Below are 21,693 nucleotides of genomic sequence, written 5' to 3'. Positions count from 1 at the left end.
GTGCCAAATGAACCATCTTCTCCAACAAATTGCCAACAACATTGTCCTACCATGTTTCCTATCATTGCAGAAAAGAAGCTCCATGCTGCCTTTTTTGGTGGTTGTACTGCGATGGTTACTGAACGAGCATGTGCTCACATTCAGAAGCCGCCAACTCCGATCACTACGGAAATGCTAATTATTGATTTGTTTAATCAAAATAAGTCTAAAAGATAAGGCTGAACTGTCAAGTGCTTTACCATTCAGGTGTTTGCTCGCTTTTTTTTAGTCCTGTTCTTTCCATACTAAAATAAATGTGATGAAGGCAGTGAGAAATCACATTATTACAGAAGGAGAGCAGATTAAAAGGCAAGAATAATGGCTTTTTCGCCTCAGAATTAAATGGTTAAAATGATGAATGGTAATTCATTCTGGTGCACGTCTCCTTTTTATCTGCTCTACAGCTCTGCCACTTGAAGAGTGTGTCAGAAGCAATGGGAGTGTAATTCCATTGATGTTGTGTCCCCAGTGGGCTGTTGTGGGCTGTGACACTGGGAGGTCTTGCAGAGGCCTTCCACCATGCTCATAGAGTCCCTCTCCCTCCCTCTCTGTCTGTCTTGGTACAGTACTGTGGCAGCACACAGAGATAAAAGCCCCCTTTTAAGACACTTTTGAGAAATACAAACCATGTGAAAATGACAGAGAAGCTGATTCTGCTCAACTTTAATGACAGCTTGATATCATTTTCAGCTCAATGAGTCAGTAACAAACCAAGATGCTATCTTGCATGATGATCAGTGGTTAGTTGTGGGATGAGTTTGAAGGAGTAGGATGGAAGGGTAATTTGAGGTCAGGAGAAGAGGGCAGAATTGTTTGCAACAATCATTTTTTCAGCATGAAATATGGAGAACATTGCATGATTAAAAGGGACATTGTGTCCAACGACATTGTGTTTAATATATTGTTTGTTGTGTTATGTAATGTTCAGTAGCACAGCAACATATCCTTCAGCCTTATTGGTTTGACAGAATTCATCATTTTTGATGTTTTTGTTTATCTTTACTATACCCAGTGTGCTTTACATATATACATCATACAACCCTATTGGGAATCCCAGTGGTGTCATCCAATTCTGACAGCATAGCATCTTATCTATAGGCTATTAAATACAGCCAAGCAAGCATTAGTGTAACTCTTACCTAGGTCATCAAACAAAATTGTGATCAGCACAATCTAGACGGCAGATAGAATTTTTTAACCCTTTTAGGCACAAAAAAAGGATCTAAACTGAGGTTTGCTAACTATAAAAATTACATTGCTAACTCTAGTTTTTAGCTTGTTGACCTCATCTGACAAGTCATTTCCATCATTTGAGTTAACTAATCTCCCCATTTCAATGATGGCGATGAATAATGATACTACAGTTATTTGACTGCATTAAACATTCAGCTTTTTAGCAGTAATGTTAGCTATCTGGCTTCCATCTCTGTTCACCAGCTAACAAAAAAAACATTTAAAAGCAGCTTGCTCCCAAAATATCCTCCCTGAAAATTCTTTTGAAAAAGTACCTCCCACCTACAAATTATATCATCAGAAGGTGTTTTCCTAGTCTTTAAACCAGAAAAAAAACACTCTGGAGATTTCTGCAGCAAATTTATTATTTTTATTGAATTATTATTTTCAATGTTAAAAGGAATCATTTTATGGTGAATTTTTTACAGTAAAAAGAATAATTTTACATAAGGATCAATTCTCAAAATGAAACATCAGGACACATTGGTCGGTCAACCCATGGCTAACTGAGAGAGACTCATTAAAGAGGAAGAGATTCACTCTTTCATTCAGGAGATTTGGTTGCCAGTGTGGTCAGAAACTTCCCTTTGCCACATCCCCCTATGTTGTATCTCCTGCCTCCGTCCCCGGTCTCTAATCTAGATACACACGTCTCTTACTGAGTGCTCTCAGCACCCAGTAAAGTCCTTCTATGCTCAGATGGAGTTGCTCTTCTGATGTCTCATCTGACCATCATGTGCTGGCAGTCCTGGTTTGTTTGTATGTGTCAGTAAGTGATTACTTGTTGAGGGGGATCACTGTGTGCTTGTGGTCCACTGGGCATGTGTTGAGCCCCCGCCCTTCCCCCACCCCACCGTGGGTGTGATTTGTCTTTCAGCACGGCGGGTGAGTGACGCCTCTTCCCGTTGGCTGCTTCAAAGCTGCACTGTCATCTAACAGGCCTTGGCGTGACAAATACAAAACATGCATGATGGAGGGAGATGCCGCCTTTCTTTGATTTCTTTGAATACTGCATTCATCAGTCAGGACTCTAATGCATTTTCAGTAAAGCCAGTATATGTGGTGTATGAAGCATTATGATGCTGTAATCTTCCTCCAAATACTCAAATGCGTATTTTTTTCAACCATTGTACTCATCTCCGGCCCATTGTGCATTTAAGTACTGAATCTTCTCAACACTGATTTCAGGATGGAGCTTGACTGCGTGGTTGCCACATTTTGACATATTAATATTTTAATCTGATTGGCCGTTGATGAAATTTGCCTGTCATTTGCATAAAGCTCAGTAATACTCCACTTTATTTTGCTCTCTTCACCTGCCTGGCTCCATTGCCACTGTTACAAATCTCCGTGCAGGACTTCTGCCCATCTTCATAAAAAGTGAATGGGAGACTTCACTGTAATGTAAATACAATGTCGAATTAAATTTCTTTTCCAACATATTGCTAACAACATTATGCTGCCACATTTCTTATCACTGTATAAAAGAAGCTCCATGCTATTGGTGTATGTACTGCGATAGTTTCTGAGCGAGGAAGTGCTCACATTGAAAAGCCAAGTCTGATCATTATGAAAACGCTAAATATTGATTTGTTTCTTCAAAATACGAATAAAATATAGACTGAAGTGTCAAGTACATTACTATTTAAGTGTTTTCTTGCTTGCACACAAACAATCTAAGTGTATTTTTTATGGGCAGCCTGCAGTAAAATAGAAAGATACTGATCTGTTAAGTGTTGCACTACATGTACACGCACTACTGAGTGACGCTTGTATGTGCACCAGTACATGTCAGCAGAATGGGATTATTTTATGCTAAGATTACCAGTAGTAAAAATGCTTTTTACAAAATTGATCAGCATTTCAAGGGGAGCAAGCAAATTAAGCATTTAAAGATAAATCATGCCAATGAGCGCAGTGACTTTCTATAGCTCTGTACCCATTAAAATGCTAAGTTAAAAGCCATTTACTCAAGCTTAGTGTGTTTTATTTATTTTTACTCAAATAAAATATTTAAAATGGTATAAATGTAAGGATTTATGAAGGTTCAGGTATCGGTATACCTGATGGAGAAAAGTGGCATCCAGATGGAAAGAGTGGCATCAGTTTCCCTAAATACATGCACTAAAATGTCAGTTTATTAGGTACACCTACCTTGAACCTGCACTTATTGGCCATTTTATCAGAGACACCAACCATTTACACAGATCAGCCATAACAATAAAACAAGCTCCTTGTATCTTCACCCATTTTATCAGCACCACTGACCTTATAGGAGCACTTTGTAGTTCTACAATTCCAGACTGTAGTCCATCAGTTTCTCTGCATACTTTGTTACCCTGTTTGTCATTGGTCAGGACCCCCACAGGACCCCCACAGAGCAGGTATTATTTGGGTGGTAGGTCATTCTCAGTACTGCAGTGACACTGACATGTGTCTACTCACTGTCCATTCTACTATACACTTCTACCTCTTTGGTCCACTTTGTAGATGTAAAGTTAGAAATGTGTATCTGCTGCTGCACAGTTTGTGTTATTTATCCACTGGTTCATTATCAGCAGTCAGTTTCAGGATGCTGCTGGCTGGAGGTTTTTGGTTGGTGGGCTTTTCTCAGTCCAGCAGTGACAGTGAGGTGTTTAAAAACTTTCTGCAGTGCTGCAAATGATCCACCGTCCAAATTACACCTGCTCTGCGGTGGTCTTGTGGGGGTCCTATCTATTGATAAACAAAGTATAACATGAAGAGACACAGACGGACTTGGACAACTACCAAAGGGCTCCTATGTGGTGAGTGAAGCTGATAAAATGGACAATGAGAGCGGATACAACATAGGGGTACCTAATAAAGTGGCCACTGAAAGTATATGTAAAATTAATCAAATAAAATAATTAATAAATGAACACTCTAGTACAGACCTCTGAGTCACAACCTGAGCCACTGTCAGTCCACCTGACGCTTAAGAAATTCTTAAAAATCATGCACTCCTTCATCATGAATGAAATGAATTGTTGTCATAAAGGAAAGCAGCAATTAGATTATAATCCTAATTTTGGAGCAAAATGTGTTGTTTTCTCTTCAGCAGTCAGCATTTGTGAAAGTGCAATTTGACCTAAAGTCTCACAGTATGAGAGACTATAGATGCTCTGTCTTTCTATGTGCACCTCTACAGCTTTACAGCAGTATTAATTTTTTAATACTGCTGTAAAGTATTAACATTATGCTGCCACATTTCTTATCACTGTATAAAAGAAGCTCCATGCTATTGGTGTATGTACTGCGATAGTTTCTGAGCGAGGAAGTGCTCACATTGAAAAGCCAAGTCTGATCATTATGAAAACGCTAAATATTGATTTGTTTCTTCAAAATACGAATAAAATATAGACTGAAGTGTCAAGTACATTACTATTTAAGTGTTTTCTTGCTTGCACACAAACAATCTAAGTGTATTTTTTATGGGCAGCCTGCAGTAAAATAGAAAGATACTGATCTGTTAAGTGTTGCACTACATGTACACGCACTACTGAGTGACGCTTGTATGTGCACCAGTACATGTCAGCAGAATGGGATTATTTTATGCTAAGATTACCAGTAGTAAAAATGCTTTTTACAAAATTGATCAGCATTTCAAGGGGAGCAAGCAAATTAAGCATTTAAAGATAAATCATGCCAATGAGCGCAGTGACTTTCTATAGCTCTGTACCCATTAAAATGCTAAGTTAAAAGCCATTTACTCAAGCTTAGTGTGTTTTATTTATTTTTACTCAAATAAAATATTTAAAATGGTATAAATGTAAGGATTTATGAAGGTTCAGGTATCGGTATACCTGATGGAGAAAAGTGGCATCCAGATGGAAAGAGTGGCATCAGTTTCCCTAAATACATGCACTAAAATGTCAGTTTATTAGGTACACCTACCTTGAACCTGCACTTATTGGCCATTTTATCAGAGACACCAACCATTTACACAGATCAGCCATAACAATAAAACAAGCTCCTTGTATCTTCACCCATTTTATCAGCACCACTGACCTTATAGGAGCACTTTGTAGTTCTACAATTCCAGACTGTAGTCCATCAGTTTCTCTGCATACTTTGTTACCCTGTTTGTCATTGGTCAGGACCCCCACAGGACCCCCACAGAGCAGGTATTATTTGGGTGGTAGGTCATTCTCAGTACTGCAGTGACACTGACATGTGTCTACTCACTGTCCATTCTACTATACACTTCTACCTCTTTGGTCCACTTTGTAGATGTAAAGTTAGAAATGTGTATCTGCTGCTGCACAGTTTGTGTTATTTATCCACTGGTTCATTATCAGCAGTCAGTTTCAGGATGCTGCTGGCTGGAGGTTTTTGGTTGGTGGGCTTTTCTCAGTCCAGCAGTGACAGTGAGGTGTTTAAAAACTTTCTGCAGTGCTGCAAATGATCCACCGTCCAAATTACACCTGCTCTGCGGTGGTCTTGTGGGGGTCCTATCTATTGATAAACAAAGTATAACATGAAGAGACACAGACGGACTTGGACAACTACCAAAGGGCTCCTATGTGGTGAGTGAAGCTGATAAAATGGACAATGAGAGCGGATACAACATAGGGGTACCTAATAAAGTGGCCACTGAAAGTATATGTAAAATTAATCAAATAAAATAATTAATAAATGAACACTCTAGTACAGACCTCTGAGTCACAACCTGAGCCACTGTCAGTCCACCTGACGCTTAAGAAATTCTTAAAAATCATGCACTCCTTCATCATGAATGAAATGAATTGTTGTCATAAAGGAAAGCAGCAATTAGATTATAATCCTAATTTTGGAGCAAAATGTGTTGTTTTCTCTTCAGCAGTCAGCATTTGTGAAAGTGCAATTTGACCTAAAGTCTCACAGTATGAGAGACTATAGATGCTCTGTCTTTCTATGTGCACCTCTACAGCTTTACAGCAGTATTAATTTTTTATTGCTATCTTTCTCTGCTCTATTTGGAGGGTGAAATTTTGATGCCATTATAGGAGCACAGAGCAATATTTTCAGCGAGGACTTCTTAGTGGAACCTTGAGGAATGCACTGTAATTTAATTCCAGCACCAAAACAACCCTTACTTTTTCCCTCTCTCAGCTCCCGTGGCATTTTCCTGGATGGCGACCAGTGGCTCCAGGTGAAAACACTTCGCTCCAAGAGGGAGATTGTGAGGGGGAGTTGAAGAAAAAAAAAAAACATAATAATAATAATTTGGGTGCAGTTTCATTTTTCAATTTCCATAATCTTTGGTGGTTCTTGGAGCAGCTGCTGGAGCAGGCAACAGGATGTGACAGTACCGGGCATGAATGAGAGATGCCGTCCAACACACACTCACACTCACACTTATGCAGGCTCTGCTGCTGAGGTGGTCAGAGTGGGCCAAAGGAAATGGAAAGCTAGTCCTCATGGGAATCTCCCTGAGCAGTATGAGGTGGATGAAAAGGACCTTGTTCACACAAGCACCATGAAAAAGCTGAGAGAAACATTCCCCGAAAAGTTTCGAGCTGAGACTCTCTCATTTTTCCGTTCCTGCTCTCAGAGGGAGGGGCCTGGTGTGAAAATTATGAAATCAACTCTAAATTTGGCCTTTTTCATTTCAAGTTATGTTTAAGCTTTAGAACGCAGGAGTTTACTTTTGGTTTGCTATGATATTCAAATGTACTCACTTATTACAACTCATGCTGCTCTGATAGATATTTTATTATGGGGAAAAAATGAATTTTGATTTATGATTTGATTTTTTTGTAATAATAAAATATCTATTAATACATGCAGTAACAAATCTGTAAAAAAAACACATAGTTTTGGGTACTATTTTGCCTCACAATGCACGTCTGGTTCCTATCACCACCACTGTGAATAATTCTGACTCAGTAAGTGTCTCTAGAATGGATCATGTCACATTAAACCACATTGAATATCTTTGTTTACCTCTTAAATATTTAATTATGCAGACATTTTGAGGAAAAAAAAATCAAATAACCTGATGCGTTTGTTATCACTGGTGATAGCTGTTAGTTCTGAGGGTTTTGTCCAGCTTTCTCTGTTGCTGTAGTCACTTCAGGACAGTCCACAAAGGAAACTGATGAGTCTGTGAGTAGCACAGTGGTTTTCACTCATTACGACCTCAAACTGTTTCATTTTCCACATTTTTCTCTCTCCAAAGACTTTGACCTCACTGTCCTCCACATTTTTGCCACACACTGAATAAATGGCCTTAAATAAATAAAGAAAAATCTTGTCTGCTGACACCATGATATGAAACATGCTGTAAATCCAGCCTTTGGCTAATGGGCGCACAATGGGATTATTCAGTAGGCAGACGCAGGTCTTTTGACTGTGGACGTGTTTCTGAGCTCACACAGACATTCCTTGTGGAGGCAGACACAAATCATGCAAGGAATAAAAAGTGCTCTTAACCTATTAAGTCAGGGTGCATTTAGGCTGATGTTCATTTGTGGATAAAAGACTCGTTCAGCCAGAAACACAAACAGGACATAAAGGCCGGCAGTTAGCTAGCGTCCACTCCTTCTTTGCTACTTTAGCAGTTTTGGTCAAAATAAACTACCATTCAAATGTTTCTATTCTTTTGTTATTTTTATTGAATATTTAACTGGAGGTTATTTTTACAGAATATTTAATTCAGGGGTGACACTTTGTATTACAGTGCCAAACAAATAACTCCTTAGTCCTTATCTAATACTGTGTAAATGGTTATTAGTAATGATACAATTCCTACAAATGCCACCATTAACTAAGTGATAACTTAGGTGACTTAGTTACGAATAACTACTTAGTACTTATCTGCGTTTTATTTAATGAGTTTTTTTTTATTGTCTTGCTACTTTACTGTATAAAAGTTTGCACTTAATGCAGAATTAACTATCATTAAATTAATATTTATTAATTGGATCCAGCATAAAATTGTGACAGTGGATTAATAAATATTTTGAAATATGCATTTATAGTACTTTCAAACATTGAAAACATTGGAAGTTATAACAAACCATTACAATGTAGTTATTGATAATAATTTTGAATTGTTTGAATCAATGTAAACACAAAATGTAAACACGTAAAATGTATATATCAATTATATTTTTGCATAGTCAGTGGTTAACAATTAAAATGGTTGCATTTATAAAAATATAAATACAGATATTTACCAATAATCATTAACAAACTATTTGATAATGATTAAACTGCTTTATTTAAGTGTTAACTTTTTGGGAACAACAAGAAATCATAAATAATATCCTTCTATCTATGTCGATTTTCTTGTTGTGTGCCTAAAGATTTGATCACCACTTTTCAAATACACGCCACTACGTATGTTATCATTATTATTATTATTATTATTATTATTATTATTATTACGTTATAAGTGTTATGCGGCTTCTTCTGAAATAATTTATATAAACTTAAATTCTGTGCAGTTGCATATTATAAGCATCATATTAGTGTCATTTGATGCATGTATCTGCAATAAATTTAGCTTTGTGTCATTGACAACATCGATTTCAAACTTTCCAAACTCAGCAGTGATGGCAGTGTTGTCTTGGTTGAATATGACAGCAGCGTACGTTTTGCCCGTAGGTCCTCCGTGGGTGACCCGTGGGGTGGAGGAGAGGCAGACGGCACAGCTGGGACGTACCGTGCGTCTTCCATGCCCTGTCGAAGGTGACCCTCCACCGCTGTGGCACTGGATGAAGGACGGACGTACTGTGAGCCCAGGCTGGAGCCGCTTCCGCGTCCTCAGAGGAACACACAGTCTGAAGATAAAGGAGATAGAAGCAGAGGATGCTGGAGTCTATGTGTGCCGCGCCATCAACGGTTTTGGTAGTGTCACCCTGAACTTCACTCTCAGTGTCATCGGTAAGTGCAACCACAGCGTGTGCACTACAGTTTAAAAGTTTTGTGTATAAACCCCATTATACAGTTGTGTGCAAAAGTTTGAATATCCGCAGTCAAATTAACATGTTTTGTTGATGTTCTAAACGAAATATTTAAGCGCTGATGATGGCAGTACTGTCCACTACTGCTCCATTGTAAACAAGTCGTCTGCCTTTCGTCATAATGTAAACGTAGCATTAACACATTTTGCTACCATAATGTCATCCCAGGCCTCGTCCACCTAGACAGCAACATCAAGAAAGAAGTTATGACACAAATTAATATCCAGAATGCTTCACATGATCAAATCAGAGGCAGATATTACTATAACCTGATTATTACAGTTCTTTATTTCTCAAAAACTGGCTCATGTTCTCCCCAAAAAGCTTGAAATATTGAATAAAGCCTAATAACTACAAAAGTTCTCAATATCATGAGTAATTCTAAACATTTGAACATCAGTGTGAGTGAGAGTGTGTGTGAGCCCTTGATTCATAGTCCTTCACTATCTTGTTTTCCACAAGCGCTCATCGCCTGCAGCAGTCATTCAGGCTTAATCAAAACCTTCCTCGTTCTACAGTCTGTCAAATAAGAGGTGGTCTTCAGCACTGTGTCAGTCGCAGCTTGACAGATGCCTATGCAGCATCCACAGCAGCCAGATGTAGTTGGAGCCTTCAGTTCCAGAGCAGCAAAGCCATTTTCAGTCGCTCTAACAAAAGGTTGATTGTGGGACAGGAAGCAAGCTGGCCTCATGTTTAATGAGGAGAGAATTATATTTGACATGACTGGCAGGAGGTGCGCTATTAAATGTGTATGGCATCATTTATGCAACATTCAATGATAAAGGGCAAGAGCACACTGTGTTTATGAGCCGTTACCTGCTGAAGACGTGTAGTTCCGATGCCACCATTCATTATCACCACCGGAGAACAAAGAAGGGCTTCTTTACCTCATGCCTTCCATCTCACGATATCTGTCGTTGTTTATGAAGTCTGTAACCCAATATGCTGTTCCTCCGTTTACCCCAGTAAAAGAGGGATTGTTTTTCACCAACTCTGACAGACTGAGAAATTACTGCACTTCTCCCTGAATAGAAAAAAAAAGTGAACCGTAGAAGTGCCAGGTAGCAGCTTGTTGGGGGTGTGTTTGGTGAGGGGTTATTGGCACTGTTAGACTTGTTTAAAAAAAAACTTAATCTGTTACAAATTACTTATTACTTTTCTCAAACTAATGCTTTAATTACTTAATACTTATATGTTAATCTCCAAAACCCACAATTTTATGCTGATTAAAATTATGCTGATTAAAATTATGAACAGCTGTATGAAAACCTAGAAACTAGTCAGTAGAAATGGTCCAAAAACAGCTGTCCTGAAAAAGAAGATTCTTGAAAGGACCAGCATAATTTTGTCACAGATTTTTCTCTGTAGTATCTCATTGATACAGCCAAGCAAACTCTCCTGTTGGTTAAGTCTCAGGAGCTGAACTCATGGCCTGATTATCCACTAATGTGACTAGGAAGTGACAGTGGAATAAACTAATCATGTTTTGATTTCCAATGGGTTTCATAACTTACATTACTGTACAAAACTGTATATTGGAATAGTATGTGTATATTGTGTATATGTGCATATATTTCAAGGCTAATGGGTATATAAATATATATATATATATATATATATATATATATATATATATATATATATATATATGAAATGTCTTTTACAAGCTTCAAGCGTCTGTGATTAAGCTAGAATGGCCAAAAATGTTCATGTCAACTGCCTTTTTTTTAGTGCTAACATACTCAATGTCTTAGTGGCGCTAAGAGAAATTGTCATTATTGTAGATGTGATTTTTCCTCATTTGATTTTCGAAATGTAGTCGTCTGAACTGAAGAGTAAGCTCTAGTAGTCATGCCTTAACACTCATTAAAAAAAGGGTTTGGAGGAGGTTTCTGTGGAATGTGAGTTTAGTGGAGGGCGTTTTGTAAGAGGTTGTTGGGACCATGATTGGTGGGAATTTATTTGGAGTGTATGTTTGTTGGAACTTTTTAGACAGTGTGTTTGGTGGGATGTTTGAAGCTTGTTTGATGGGAACTTGTTGGGACCATTTTTGGTGGGAAGTTGTTTATCAGTATGTTTACTGTATGTTTCCCTATTAATAATTTAATTCTGTTGCTAAGTCTCATCAGTATATTCCAAAATATAAATAAAATATAAACTGTTGTATAGGGATGATGTTAAGCCTGTGTGTTTGGTGGGACCCCTGCAAGAATGAAGCTTGATTGTTACAAGCTGTAAGTATATTCCAAAATATAAATATACAGCACTGTGTGAAAGTCAGAGAGGCCAGACTTCATATTAATTTATTTTATTTCATTTAATTTCCATTCTGAACAGCCATTAAGTATGTTATTTATTTCAAAGGAACTGGAGAAAAAAAGAAAATTTGCAAATCAAACAAAGAAGATTATTTTCAGAACAGTGGACTGGCTACTCCAGTCCTCAACATCACTGAACCTATTTGGAATAATGTAGATAATAAGAAGCAGGAAATGCAAGACAAAGTTATGACTTAACTTTGAAAATGTGGAAAAAATATCCCTGCAGATTAAAGAAAAAAAAACAAAAACAGGTCTCCTGAGAAGAATGGAAGCTATAATAAAAGTGGACACACTAAATACTTGATGAGGATTATGTGTAAAGTTTTAATTGAAATATGTTTTCTTTTTTTCCTTATGCTGAAAAATTAATAACTTGTACACAATAGCCATATGACTGGAAGTTTAACAAATGAAGTATGATCTCTGACTTTTGCACAGTGGTATATATTCTTATATAACAGTGACTTTTGCAGATTTAAGAATATGTTCTGATCAGATTACTGTCTGGAGAGAGCAGGAATTTCATTCAGGGCCACACAAATAAGGTGCCATCTTCTTGTAGCTAATCTGCTCCTGTTCACTAAACACATTTACGTCTGTGGGGTTACAAGAGCCACAGTGCCCCCCCCCACCCCCACAGCCTGTTCCTATATGGCTCGCTTTGCTGTAGAGGCAATCAGGCGGCCTGTGAGGTGATTACTTCGCTGAGTACTGGAGTTGTTTAATTGGCTGGGACTGGTGGGTCTACACCCCCCCATACTGTTTGCTGTGGGCCTCCTGTATGGGGAGTTATGGCAGCCCACTGCTTTCCTGTTCCCTCCCCAAGAGGACTGTGGAACTCAGAGTTATGGTGCATGGCTCCCTTTGGATTACACTCTCCAGGTTTACTGAAGTCATTAACTGCAGTGGTTGACAGACTCTGAACAAAAGGCCCAATAGAGGATAAGGTCGCAGTGTGCGAGCGGTCAAAGCTATAGGGACGAGCAGTTTCATTACAGATGGTTGCAGACCAGAGGTTAGGATGCTGAATTGTGGGCTATTGTAATGACCCATAGTCCCATCCTGCGCAGTTTTTCCTGTGTCTGATTGAAACCAGGACTGTGTGGTGTTATCTTGTTAAAGCAATGGTACTATCTAAAAATTTGTTGCTCAAACATGACTGGTGTTCAAAGTTTGCTTATCCAGTTCTGCACTGGAGCTACAAATTAACTAATGTAATTAACATATAATGGAAGTTTATACAATGGACAAAAGAACAGTTCTGTGCAAAAAGTCAGAGACCACTCCTAATTTATTTGATTTCCAGTGATAATGACTATTAAGTACAAGTTATTTATTTTTTAAGGAGATCTTTTTTTATTGATATTAGATAAAAGTTAATCCACATGATACATACAGGAGCTTCAAAAACAGGAAATCAAAAAAAATATTAAAAGCTACAGAGAAAGTGGGACTTCACTGGCAAGATCTGGTAGACACTAAAACTGGCCCATCAGATAAACAGCACTCACAAGCTTTCCTCTTTGAGAGAGAGGGGTAAATCAAGCTGCTTCAGATCTGAAAACATCCACAGATGTTTCTGTCCATCCTTCGACTATGAGAAGACAACTCAGTGCTATGGGTCTGAAAGGATGTGTAGCTGTCTAGAAGCCTCACTGAGAAAAGGAGACAGACACAAGAAGCTGAACAATGGACTGACCACCCCAGAGTCCAGACCTCAACATCACTGAATATGTTTGATTACTTCAGAAAATGATCAACCAACTTCTAAGACTGAACTTTGGAGGTGTGTCTGCAGATTTCTTTGAGAAACTGAAAGTGAGTCTCCTGAAAAGAATGGAAACTGGAATAAAGGTAAAGAGTGACACACTGAACACTGAAAAAGTGATATTATATTCAGTTATGGAGGCTTCTATGTAATTTTCTGAAGGGTTGTCTAAATTTACACTGTACTGTATGTCTTATAGCTTAAAACAGTCTTAGCAGCCATTTTGAATCTTGAATTTTGTCCAAGCCTTTGTCCATTTTCTTCTCCATCGCTTTAAATGCTGACTATCTCATGTGATGTGAATCACAGCTTGCTTTGAACAGGTGGTCTTTCTGTGGTCCTCCTCTGAAACTGACACTTTATGTAGATTTATGTCGCACCTGAAACACAGCAGGGGAAACTCCAAGCAGACCTGATTAAATCAGTACAGAGGAATTTGGTGACATTCAATATCACTTCTTGTCATCGGCGCAAGCTCTAATCTGCTGCGAGAGCTCCGCCTCTCTGCAAGCACAGACAGAGCTCCTATTTGCTTACCTCCTCTTTAATGATTGCTGCAGCGGGAAATATGTGTATCTGTCATAAAAGTGTAACTCTACCTTCTAGAAGATATTTCACCCCTATCAAGCTTGGCTTGGTGTAATCTCTTGGCACTGAACTGGGGTGAGGTAACGGCCGTAACTTAATCCTTTACCTTTTTGCGCTGGCTGCAGGATTAGAAAAAAACCCACTTCTGTGTGATTTGCTGGCTATGCACAGTTGTAAACAGAAACATGTTTTTTTCCCCCAAACCATACCCACCATGATTATACATGAGAGAAAAAAAAACCCATACGGTATTTAATATAAACCTAAGTAGGCATTAGCTTTGCAGCTGCATGCTCAATTTTATAACGACGCAATTACCTTGCCCCATAATGTCGCATATGTAAGTACCATTGTTGTTTCACTTCCAGATGTTGATACTATGTGAACATGCCATTTCTACCCTCAGTGCAGTGAAAGAAAAAAAAGTGGTACTTAGCAAAGGATAGTTAGGGTAGCTGGTAGCAGCTCAATAGGGAATGCTTGACCTCTAGGACCATGCCGACCTTCTCTCTATCCATTCTGAACTTCCTATGGAGCACAGGGATGAATCAGTCACCACATCGTTAATGTCTAACAACACCCAGGCCTCATACTCTTTCCTGTACCGTCCTCTACTAATGCTGGACCCTTAGTGCCCCCAGAGCTCCAGTCCCCTGCTATTTTAAAGGTCTGCCACATGCTGTTAACAATGTTATTGCTCGGAACTAGCTAATACCAGTTGGGAAAATTTAAATATTGAAGGTACTTTCTGCTGACTGCTGCTGTTGATGCTGGTGGTCTTTCTGTCATTGCTTCACTGAAAACAATGAAATATGCAGTTTCCCTTCATCTACTGCCAAAATATAATCTCACAATTAGTCCTGCATTTTAATGCATTTAAGGTCAGCCCAGGCCTTGCACACCTGGTCAGCAACAATGCAGTCTGGATCTGGCAAGACTTTTATTCTGGCATAACTATTGATGGATTTTATGTTAAATTTCACCATTTATACTTTTTATTTATGTTTACATTGATTTGCCAGTTTATTAAACTTATAGGTGCATTTTAGAGCTCTGCCATTGCAGATTGTAGCCCATCTTTTGCAGCACAGTTTATCAGCCTGAGTAGATATTATCTTGATGGTGGATCATTTCTTAGTACATAAGTGATACCAACAGGACTTCTGGAACAGTAGGACATCCTGTTTTTTGAGGACACAACCACAGGTTTGACAAATCTGAAAGAAATATAGTTCCTATTTGTTTACCACAAAACAAAATGTATCTCCTCTTTGTTTACCTCAACTCCTGTGTAGCTGAATTTCCCTTTAAGAGAACTTCAGTTAAAATAAAGGAGCACTTCTCTTATTGGCAAATGAACTTTTATTAATTTTTTAAATAAGTTTGAAGAGAGAGTCTGAGATGATCTCCATGTGCATAGTTCTTCTGTATACAGTCAACTTCAGTTCAGCTTTCTTCTTTAACTTCTTTCAGCATCCAAACTGCACAATTAAAAAAAAAAAGATCTTTAATTGGTTTAGGATGTTAAACAGTTTTGGGTTTTTAAAGAGAAGTTCAGAAAAGATGAACAGAGTTCATTAAGAGTTTTACTGACCCTTTCAGACTGATGGCTAGTTCTGCCATTTAATCTGCTGTTATCCATAAATCATGTGATTTCTCAGTGCTGGTGTTGCACTTATTTCAAAGCCAATTATTATTAAATTATTAGTTTGTCACAAACTACCTTTTTAAACAAGAAAATGTAAGTTGCCATCTCTCATTACAAAACAATAACAATCTGAATTGTGTTCCCGAAATGAGATACCCTCACAGTGCATCCAATAATAAAGGAAGACTAGTGAATCTTATAGACAGTGATAGAAAACAAGCTCCAACATTCCAACAATAAAATCCAAGAAAATTGAACTGCTGATGGAACTGACTGCTGTGGTATGTCACCCTCGCCACTGGCAGTGGCAGAATATCCAGTTTACTGTCAACCACATACCTACAAAATATAAATGCAGTATGAGAATGAATTGCCAGCAAGATGTTTGGTATCATAGGGTTAAGAACCTTTTTTTTAGGATTTCTTTATCAGTTCTTTGTGACACTGACCAAAATGTCTATGTAGAACCATCCATTAAAAAGTTTTTCAAAGAAACAAAAGTGGTTGGTCTCTGGCCTTGCTCTGAGAAAGGCTTTTTGGTTCCACTTGTTAAGCCTATAAGGGATTTTATGCATCTATTTGTGCATCTAACACTTTTCCATGGTCTCCACTACATGTTGAGAAAGGATTTTATCTAAATGTATGGACTGTTGTCCTGTTCCCTTGCTTAGCCATTGCCTGTGCTGCTCATCTATTGCATGGAAGTCTGTTCTCTGTGTGAACGCAGTGGGAGACACTGTGGCTTCTGGTCAGACCACTGCTCGGGCTGCAGCTTTTATACAGGCAATGGTGGAAAGCTCTCAACGGCCACCTTTTGTTCTTTGTTCGCAGGCCGTGGGCTACATATGTTGCAGTTTAACCCATGTCCTCCTCACCTAAATGGATAATTGTGTCAGAATTACATTCGCCAGGCAATCCGTGGCTGCTGTGGGAGGGAAATAGGGCACCGGCCGAAGCTTGGGACCACAGGGAAGGTTTTTAGAGCAGCTTATGAGCTTTACCACCTACAAAGGAATGGAGCAAGACTGCTGGGTTGAGTGACAGGAGTCACAATGCTGGTATTAATAAAAGATTGCATGCTCCCAACCTTTGCCACCTATGTCTCTTAGCTCCTCTAATCCAAAAGACATGCGATGACTCAACAGCTATGGCTGGCTGACATCAGTCTGTAGGTGGCAAGGCCAGTGTTTATGTTTAGTCTGATCTGTGCACTTCAATTTGTTTTCTCTCAGAGTGCCCATTTGAACCGTCCGATGGCCAGGAATTTAGAACCAATAGCGCACAGAGGTGGAGAAAGGCAGTTAACAACAGGCTGTATATTTGTTTGACGTCTGACTCATCATTGTAACTGCTATGAAGACAGAAACTCACGCTTAGAGAGAGAGGACCCCTTTGATCACATGGCCAGCATTGTGACATTAATGTAGTTCTTAATTCTGATAACTGGTAGTGAGACACAGAGAGCTTTGCAGCGAAAGGCCTTCGAGAACATGTTTGTTTTTTTCTCTCATTGCGGAGAAAGAAGCCGAGGAGAGTTCAAAGCACGCGCACATATGGACACAAATGAATTCATGCTTGTGAGGAGCAGAAGAAAGAGTGCCGTTGGAAAAAAAGAGGCAAAGATGAAAGGCTGTGTGATGGAATTGAAACCATTCAGGCCTCACATGAAATTAAGCTGAACTGAGAGCTACAAAGATGGAGTTTTTGCAATCGCAAAGAAGCGTGAGTACACGAGGAAGTGAGATGCAGAGCACTGAAAAAACAAGAGACTACCAAAAGAGCATGATTAAACACAGTGCCATTTATTATGCGACTATAACATTCAATTGCAGTGATTTTAAACAGTAATTATTTGTTTAATAGAAAACATGTTTATTTTTTATGGAAATCATTCAACTACAAAACATTATATATATATATATATATATATATATATATATATATATATATATATATATATATATATATGAACTTAACTTAAACTTAAGTTGTGTAATCACAACTAAGTGCAGAGTAATGTATGTATGTAATGGAAGTATGTATGTATATAATGCCAGTATATATACACAGTCTGTAGCCATATTCAGTAAAAAAAGAGATTTGTCAACATCAACAATGAGCGAGTATGCTCAACAAATGTGTTAGTAAACAACATTTCAACTCAAAAATGTACATAAGTAATTTTTACCCTCCACTACTTCCCTGGTATTGCTACCTAATCTGCTGATGGTACTGTACAGATGTTACAGTATCATATTTGGTCTAGGCTGTATCTTCAGAAGCTGAAAAGCAAAGGTTTTAATTATGCTGAGGAGGGGTGGGGGGATGCAAATTACCCACCTTCATCAGAGCGCCACATTAAAGGAGCTTTGATCCTGGTCATTAGAGGCGGAGCAGAAGCTGCCCAGGCCCTCCACAGGTCTCACCGGCCCAGCTTGTCCCGCTGCAGATACAAGAAAAGAACCCAATTTCCTCCCAAGCCACTGTATGCCCGCTGCTGCTAACCGCTAACGGCTCTATAAAAGACACGGGCAGGCTTCTAATTACCCTTTCTCCTGTGTCTGTCTAAGACTGAACATTCATGAAAAACTCTCTAATTTGCCTCTTTTTCCTTGATCCACTTGGGGACTGAAGAGGCACTAACAAAAGAGATTGACTCTAGCCAGCATATGTCTCCTAGAGAGAAATTAATTATGTTATGGGTTCATTCCTTATCTGACAATTTAACATTCAATTTTAGGATAATTTTTTTTTAAGATATATCGTATATATCAAACTGTTGTTTCTTTCCCCGTTTTTGCCTTCAACCCTTTCCAGGCGTTTGGCAGTGCTGTCGAATCAATGTAAGTCTGTGACCTATGAAACATTGTTGTCAAGAACATTAAAAATATAATATAATTTATTCACTGCTGCTGCAGTCAAACTTGTACCAGCTATTCCTTTTTCATCACTTCACCATTAGAGCGCACAGCGGTCCTGACAGCTTTTTCTTTTGATTTACTCAAATATACTGTACATGGTTTGAGTTAGCGGTAGCTTGTTGCCTTGAAAAAATATGGCATTGCTATCAGCCAACAGAATTATGTTACACCATAATTTTTTTTGCACTTTGAAGAGAAAAATCAGGACTGATATTTTATTTTGTTCAGGTGTGCCCTTGGTGTTGAACATCGCAAGTGGAATTGCAGCAAGTTTTTCATGTTGCGTTTGCTTTCGTCTGACTGGGGCCTGCTCCAGCCTCAAGGGTCTGGGTGATGGAGTCCCGGCCGTATGTGTTTGTGCACCGGCATGAATTGAGAAAGAGGCTTTTTGAGTGTGGCGCTTTCAAGTTCCTCCCAGTAGGAAAAAATAATACAAGGGCCTTCTAAACACGAGGGGCATTTGGGGCTCCCTCTGCTCCAGACCCTCCGTCTCCAGTGGCCCCTCCTCTCCAACACACACCCCTCTCAGCGTCAGCGGGTCCAGAGTTGAGGAAAAGGGGGCCCCTGTCCCTTGTCCCTGAGCGCTGCAGCCACCACCTTTTGCAGCCAGCTGCAAGCAAAGCCAAGGCCTCAGCCAGGCTGTGGAGAGGAGTGTTGGAGGGGAGGAACTGCTGTCAATCTCTCACAGCGATGAAAAGAGTAGAGGCTGTCATGCTGAAATATGGTCCAACACACAGTTTTTGTATAGAAAAAGAGCGTCTCAAGCCAAATGGGACTCCCTCCTTAAAGTCAGACACAGTTTTTTTTTTTCTTAATCTCCTTGTCCATTGGACATGTCATTCATCCCCAGTTGCCAATTTATTAGGTAACCCTTTGGCCTTTAGGACAGCATGAACTCACCTGGGCATTGATCCTACAACATGCTGGATCCCGTGTGGTGGTGACCTAGTGGTTGGAGAGGTGGATCAGCAACCGGAAGGCTGCAGCTTCAATTCCAAGGACTGACTGGGTATACATGGTTGCATCTAGTTAGTGCTGGGATTTGAATCCATGACTTTTATCCTGTTTTTGTAGACAGAAATAACCATGAAGGGATGAGCTTGATCTTCAGATAAGTAATGCTGTTCAGATGTTCAGAGTCATGTTGCTTGCACCAAATCCTGATATCTCAGTCATTGAAAAACAGCCATGTGAGTGATGCTAAGCCCAACATGCCAAGTGCTAACTATTATGCCATGTTTGAAATCACTAAGGCAACTTGTTTTTTCCATTCCAACACTTGGTTGAGCTGACTAAGAAACATTAATCTGCCTGATTTATTCTACATAATGCAATGCGTGGTAAATTTGTGTGGAAGCATGTAATAAGCTGACAACAACAACCCCATTTCCAAAAAAGTTGGGACACTGTGCAAAATGTAAATAAAAACAAAATGCAATTATGTGCGAATCATTTAAATCCTATATTTCATTGAAAATAGTACAAAGACAACATATCAAATGTTGAAACTAAAAAATGTTATTGTTTTTTGAAAAGTATATGCCCATTTTGAATTTGATGCCACCAACATATTCTAAAAAAGTTGGGACGGGGGCAACAAAAGGCTGGTAAAGTTGTGTAATGCAAAAAAAAAATCTAGTTAGTATTTAATATATAATTAGTATTTGACTGGATTTAGTGCAGAATTTTAAAATTCAGAACGATGAGCCAACTGTGTTTGCACACAGAGGGATTTGACCTCCACATTTACATACATGCACACTAGTGAACACACACTCTGGGGGCAGTGAGCACACTTGCCCGGAGCGGTGGGCAGCCCTGTCCACGACGCCCGGGGAGCAGTTGGGGGTTAGGTGCCTTGCTTAAGGGCACTTCAGAACCCCAAACATTTATTAAATATGGTTGTATTTATCAGTTTTGATAGTATTTTAGTAGCACTACTGGTTCTTTTTTTCTCAGTTCTTCCTGATCAGATCTGAAAAATAAATTGTCACATTGTGTATTGTAAAAATTTATTGAAGATATATTTTTCGCCCACCTCTACAACACTTTATTTGGAAAGACTACTGTAAATGTTACATAGATGCTTATCTTGATTTTAACTTCAATGTACCTTAATTCACTTTAACCATAATCCTTGATGTAATCCTAACTATATTCTCAACTCATAATCAAAACCTAACCCTGACCCTGGTTCTAAGCCTAACCCTAACACTGTTGATAACTCTAGATGATCTATTGGGGGTTATGCAAATAAAGTGAGACTAAATTTTTCCCACCTACAATCTACAGTGATGTAATCAAAACTTAGAATACATTTTTCAAGCAAGTCATAGTCAAGACAATTTTTTTAAATGATATGATGAATTGTGCTTAACATGACCATGAACTAACAAGGTAAAAAGGTGAATCTGAATTTCGGATTGGTTAGAGCTGATTCCCAGCAATGCTGAGTTAGTGAAAGCACCATTGATTCCACTCCACTTCTATTTAAGAGCCTGTTCCAGAGTACCAGCAGCTAACTCTGAATCCTTCTCCTTGGGCCCACCATAAAGAAATGGCCTGGGGCTGGTGGAAGTTCTGCTTTTGGCTGAGGGTGCATGTGTAGGTGTGTGTTGAGAGGCAGGGTGTGCCGCTGAGTCCGAGAACAACACAAGAGGATTAGCTTATTCCCAGAAAGCTACACACACACAGTCTCAGAACAACACGCACTGCAGATCAGCAGGTATTCGACACTTCCCAACTCTTCTAGTTAAACCCACAGACTGTGATGTAGACAATAATGAGCTGCTACCACATAATATTGTCAAAATTATGCTCCATTTGCAGCTACATTTCATGGTAGTGGCTATGTGATGAATGCAGCTTTTGCTTGGCCATTTTATTCCCTGACCGTAGGCCTGCATGGCTAGACCAAACACACACTGGAACAGATAAATAGAGACGTGGAAAGAATCTGGGAAAGATTTAGTATGGTGGCTCCCTCACCTGTGCATGTGAGAATCATTTATGTGTCGTGTTACTGCAGTGTTGACTCAGGGCTTGTTGACTCGAGGTGGTCCAGAAAAAAGCCATTGGTATGTGCAAAGTTCTTACAGTGTGTTTATTTAGGGTATGTGTAGCTTATATTTCTGTGTGTGGGTATGTATGTATATGTATATGTGGATGGGTGTTTGTATGTGTAGGGGTGCAGCTCTGAGTGGGT

The 21,693-nt window shown here is 39.1% G+C and overlaps 1 protein-coding gene across 1 annotated transcript in view; it reads left to right on the top strand.

Annotated features, from left to right (window-relative positions):
* The window catches only part of fgfrl1b (fibroblast growth factor receptor like 1b), a 50,493-nt gene that overhangs the window by 17,690 nt on the left and 11,110 nt on the right, over positions 1-21,693 (top strand). Inside the window, exon 2 of the mRNA XM_036569236.1 lies at positions 8,884-9,162. Coding sequence (XP_036425129.1) covers positions 8,884-9,162 — 279 coding nt within the window. The remainder of the gene's footprint in view (positions 1-8,883; positions 9,163-21,693) is intronic.

The sequence above is a fragment of the Colossoma macropomum genome, unplaced genomic scaffold (assembly GCF_904425465.1).
Source record: "Colossoma macropomum unplaced genomic scaffold, Colossoma_macropomum, whole genome shotgun sequence".
In the NCBI taxonomy this organism is placed as follows: Eukaryota; Metazoa; Chordata; class Actinopteri; order Characiformes; family Serrasalmidae; genus Colossoma; species Colossoma macropomum.
The sequence above is the reverse complement of the archived record's forward strand: the minus strand, read 5'-3'. Positions and strand labels throughout refer to the sequence as shown.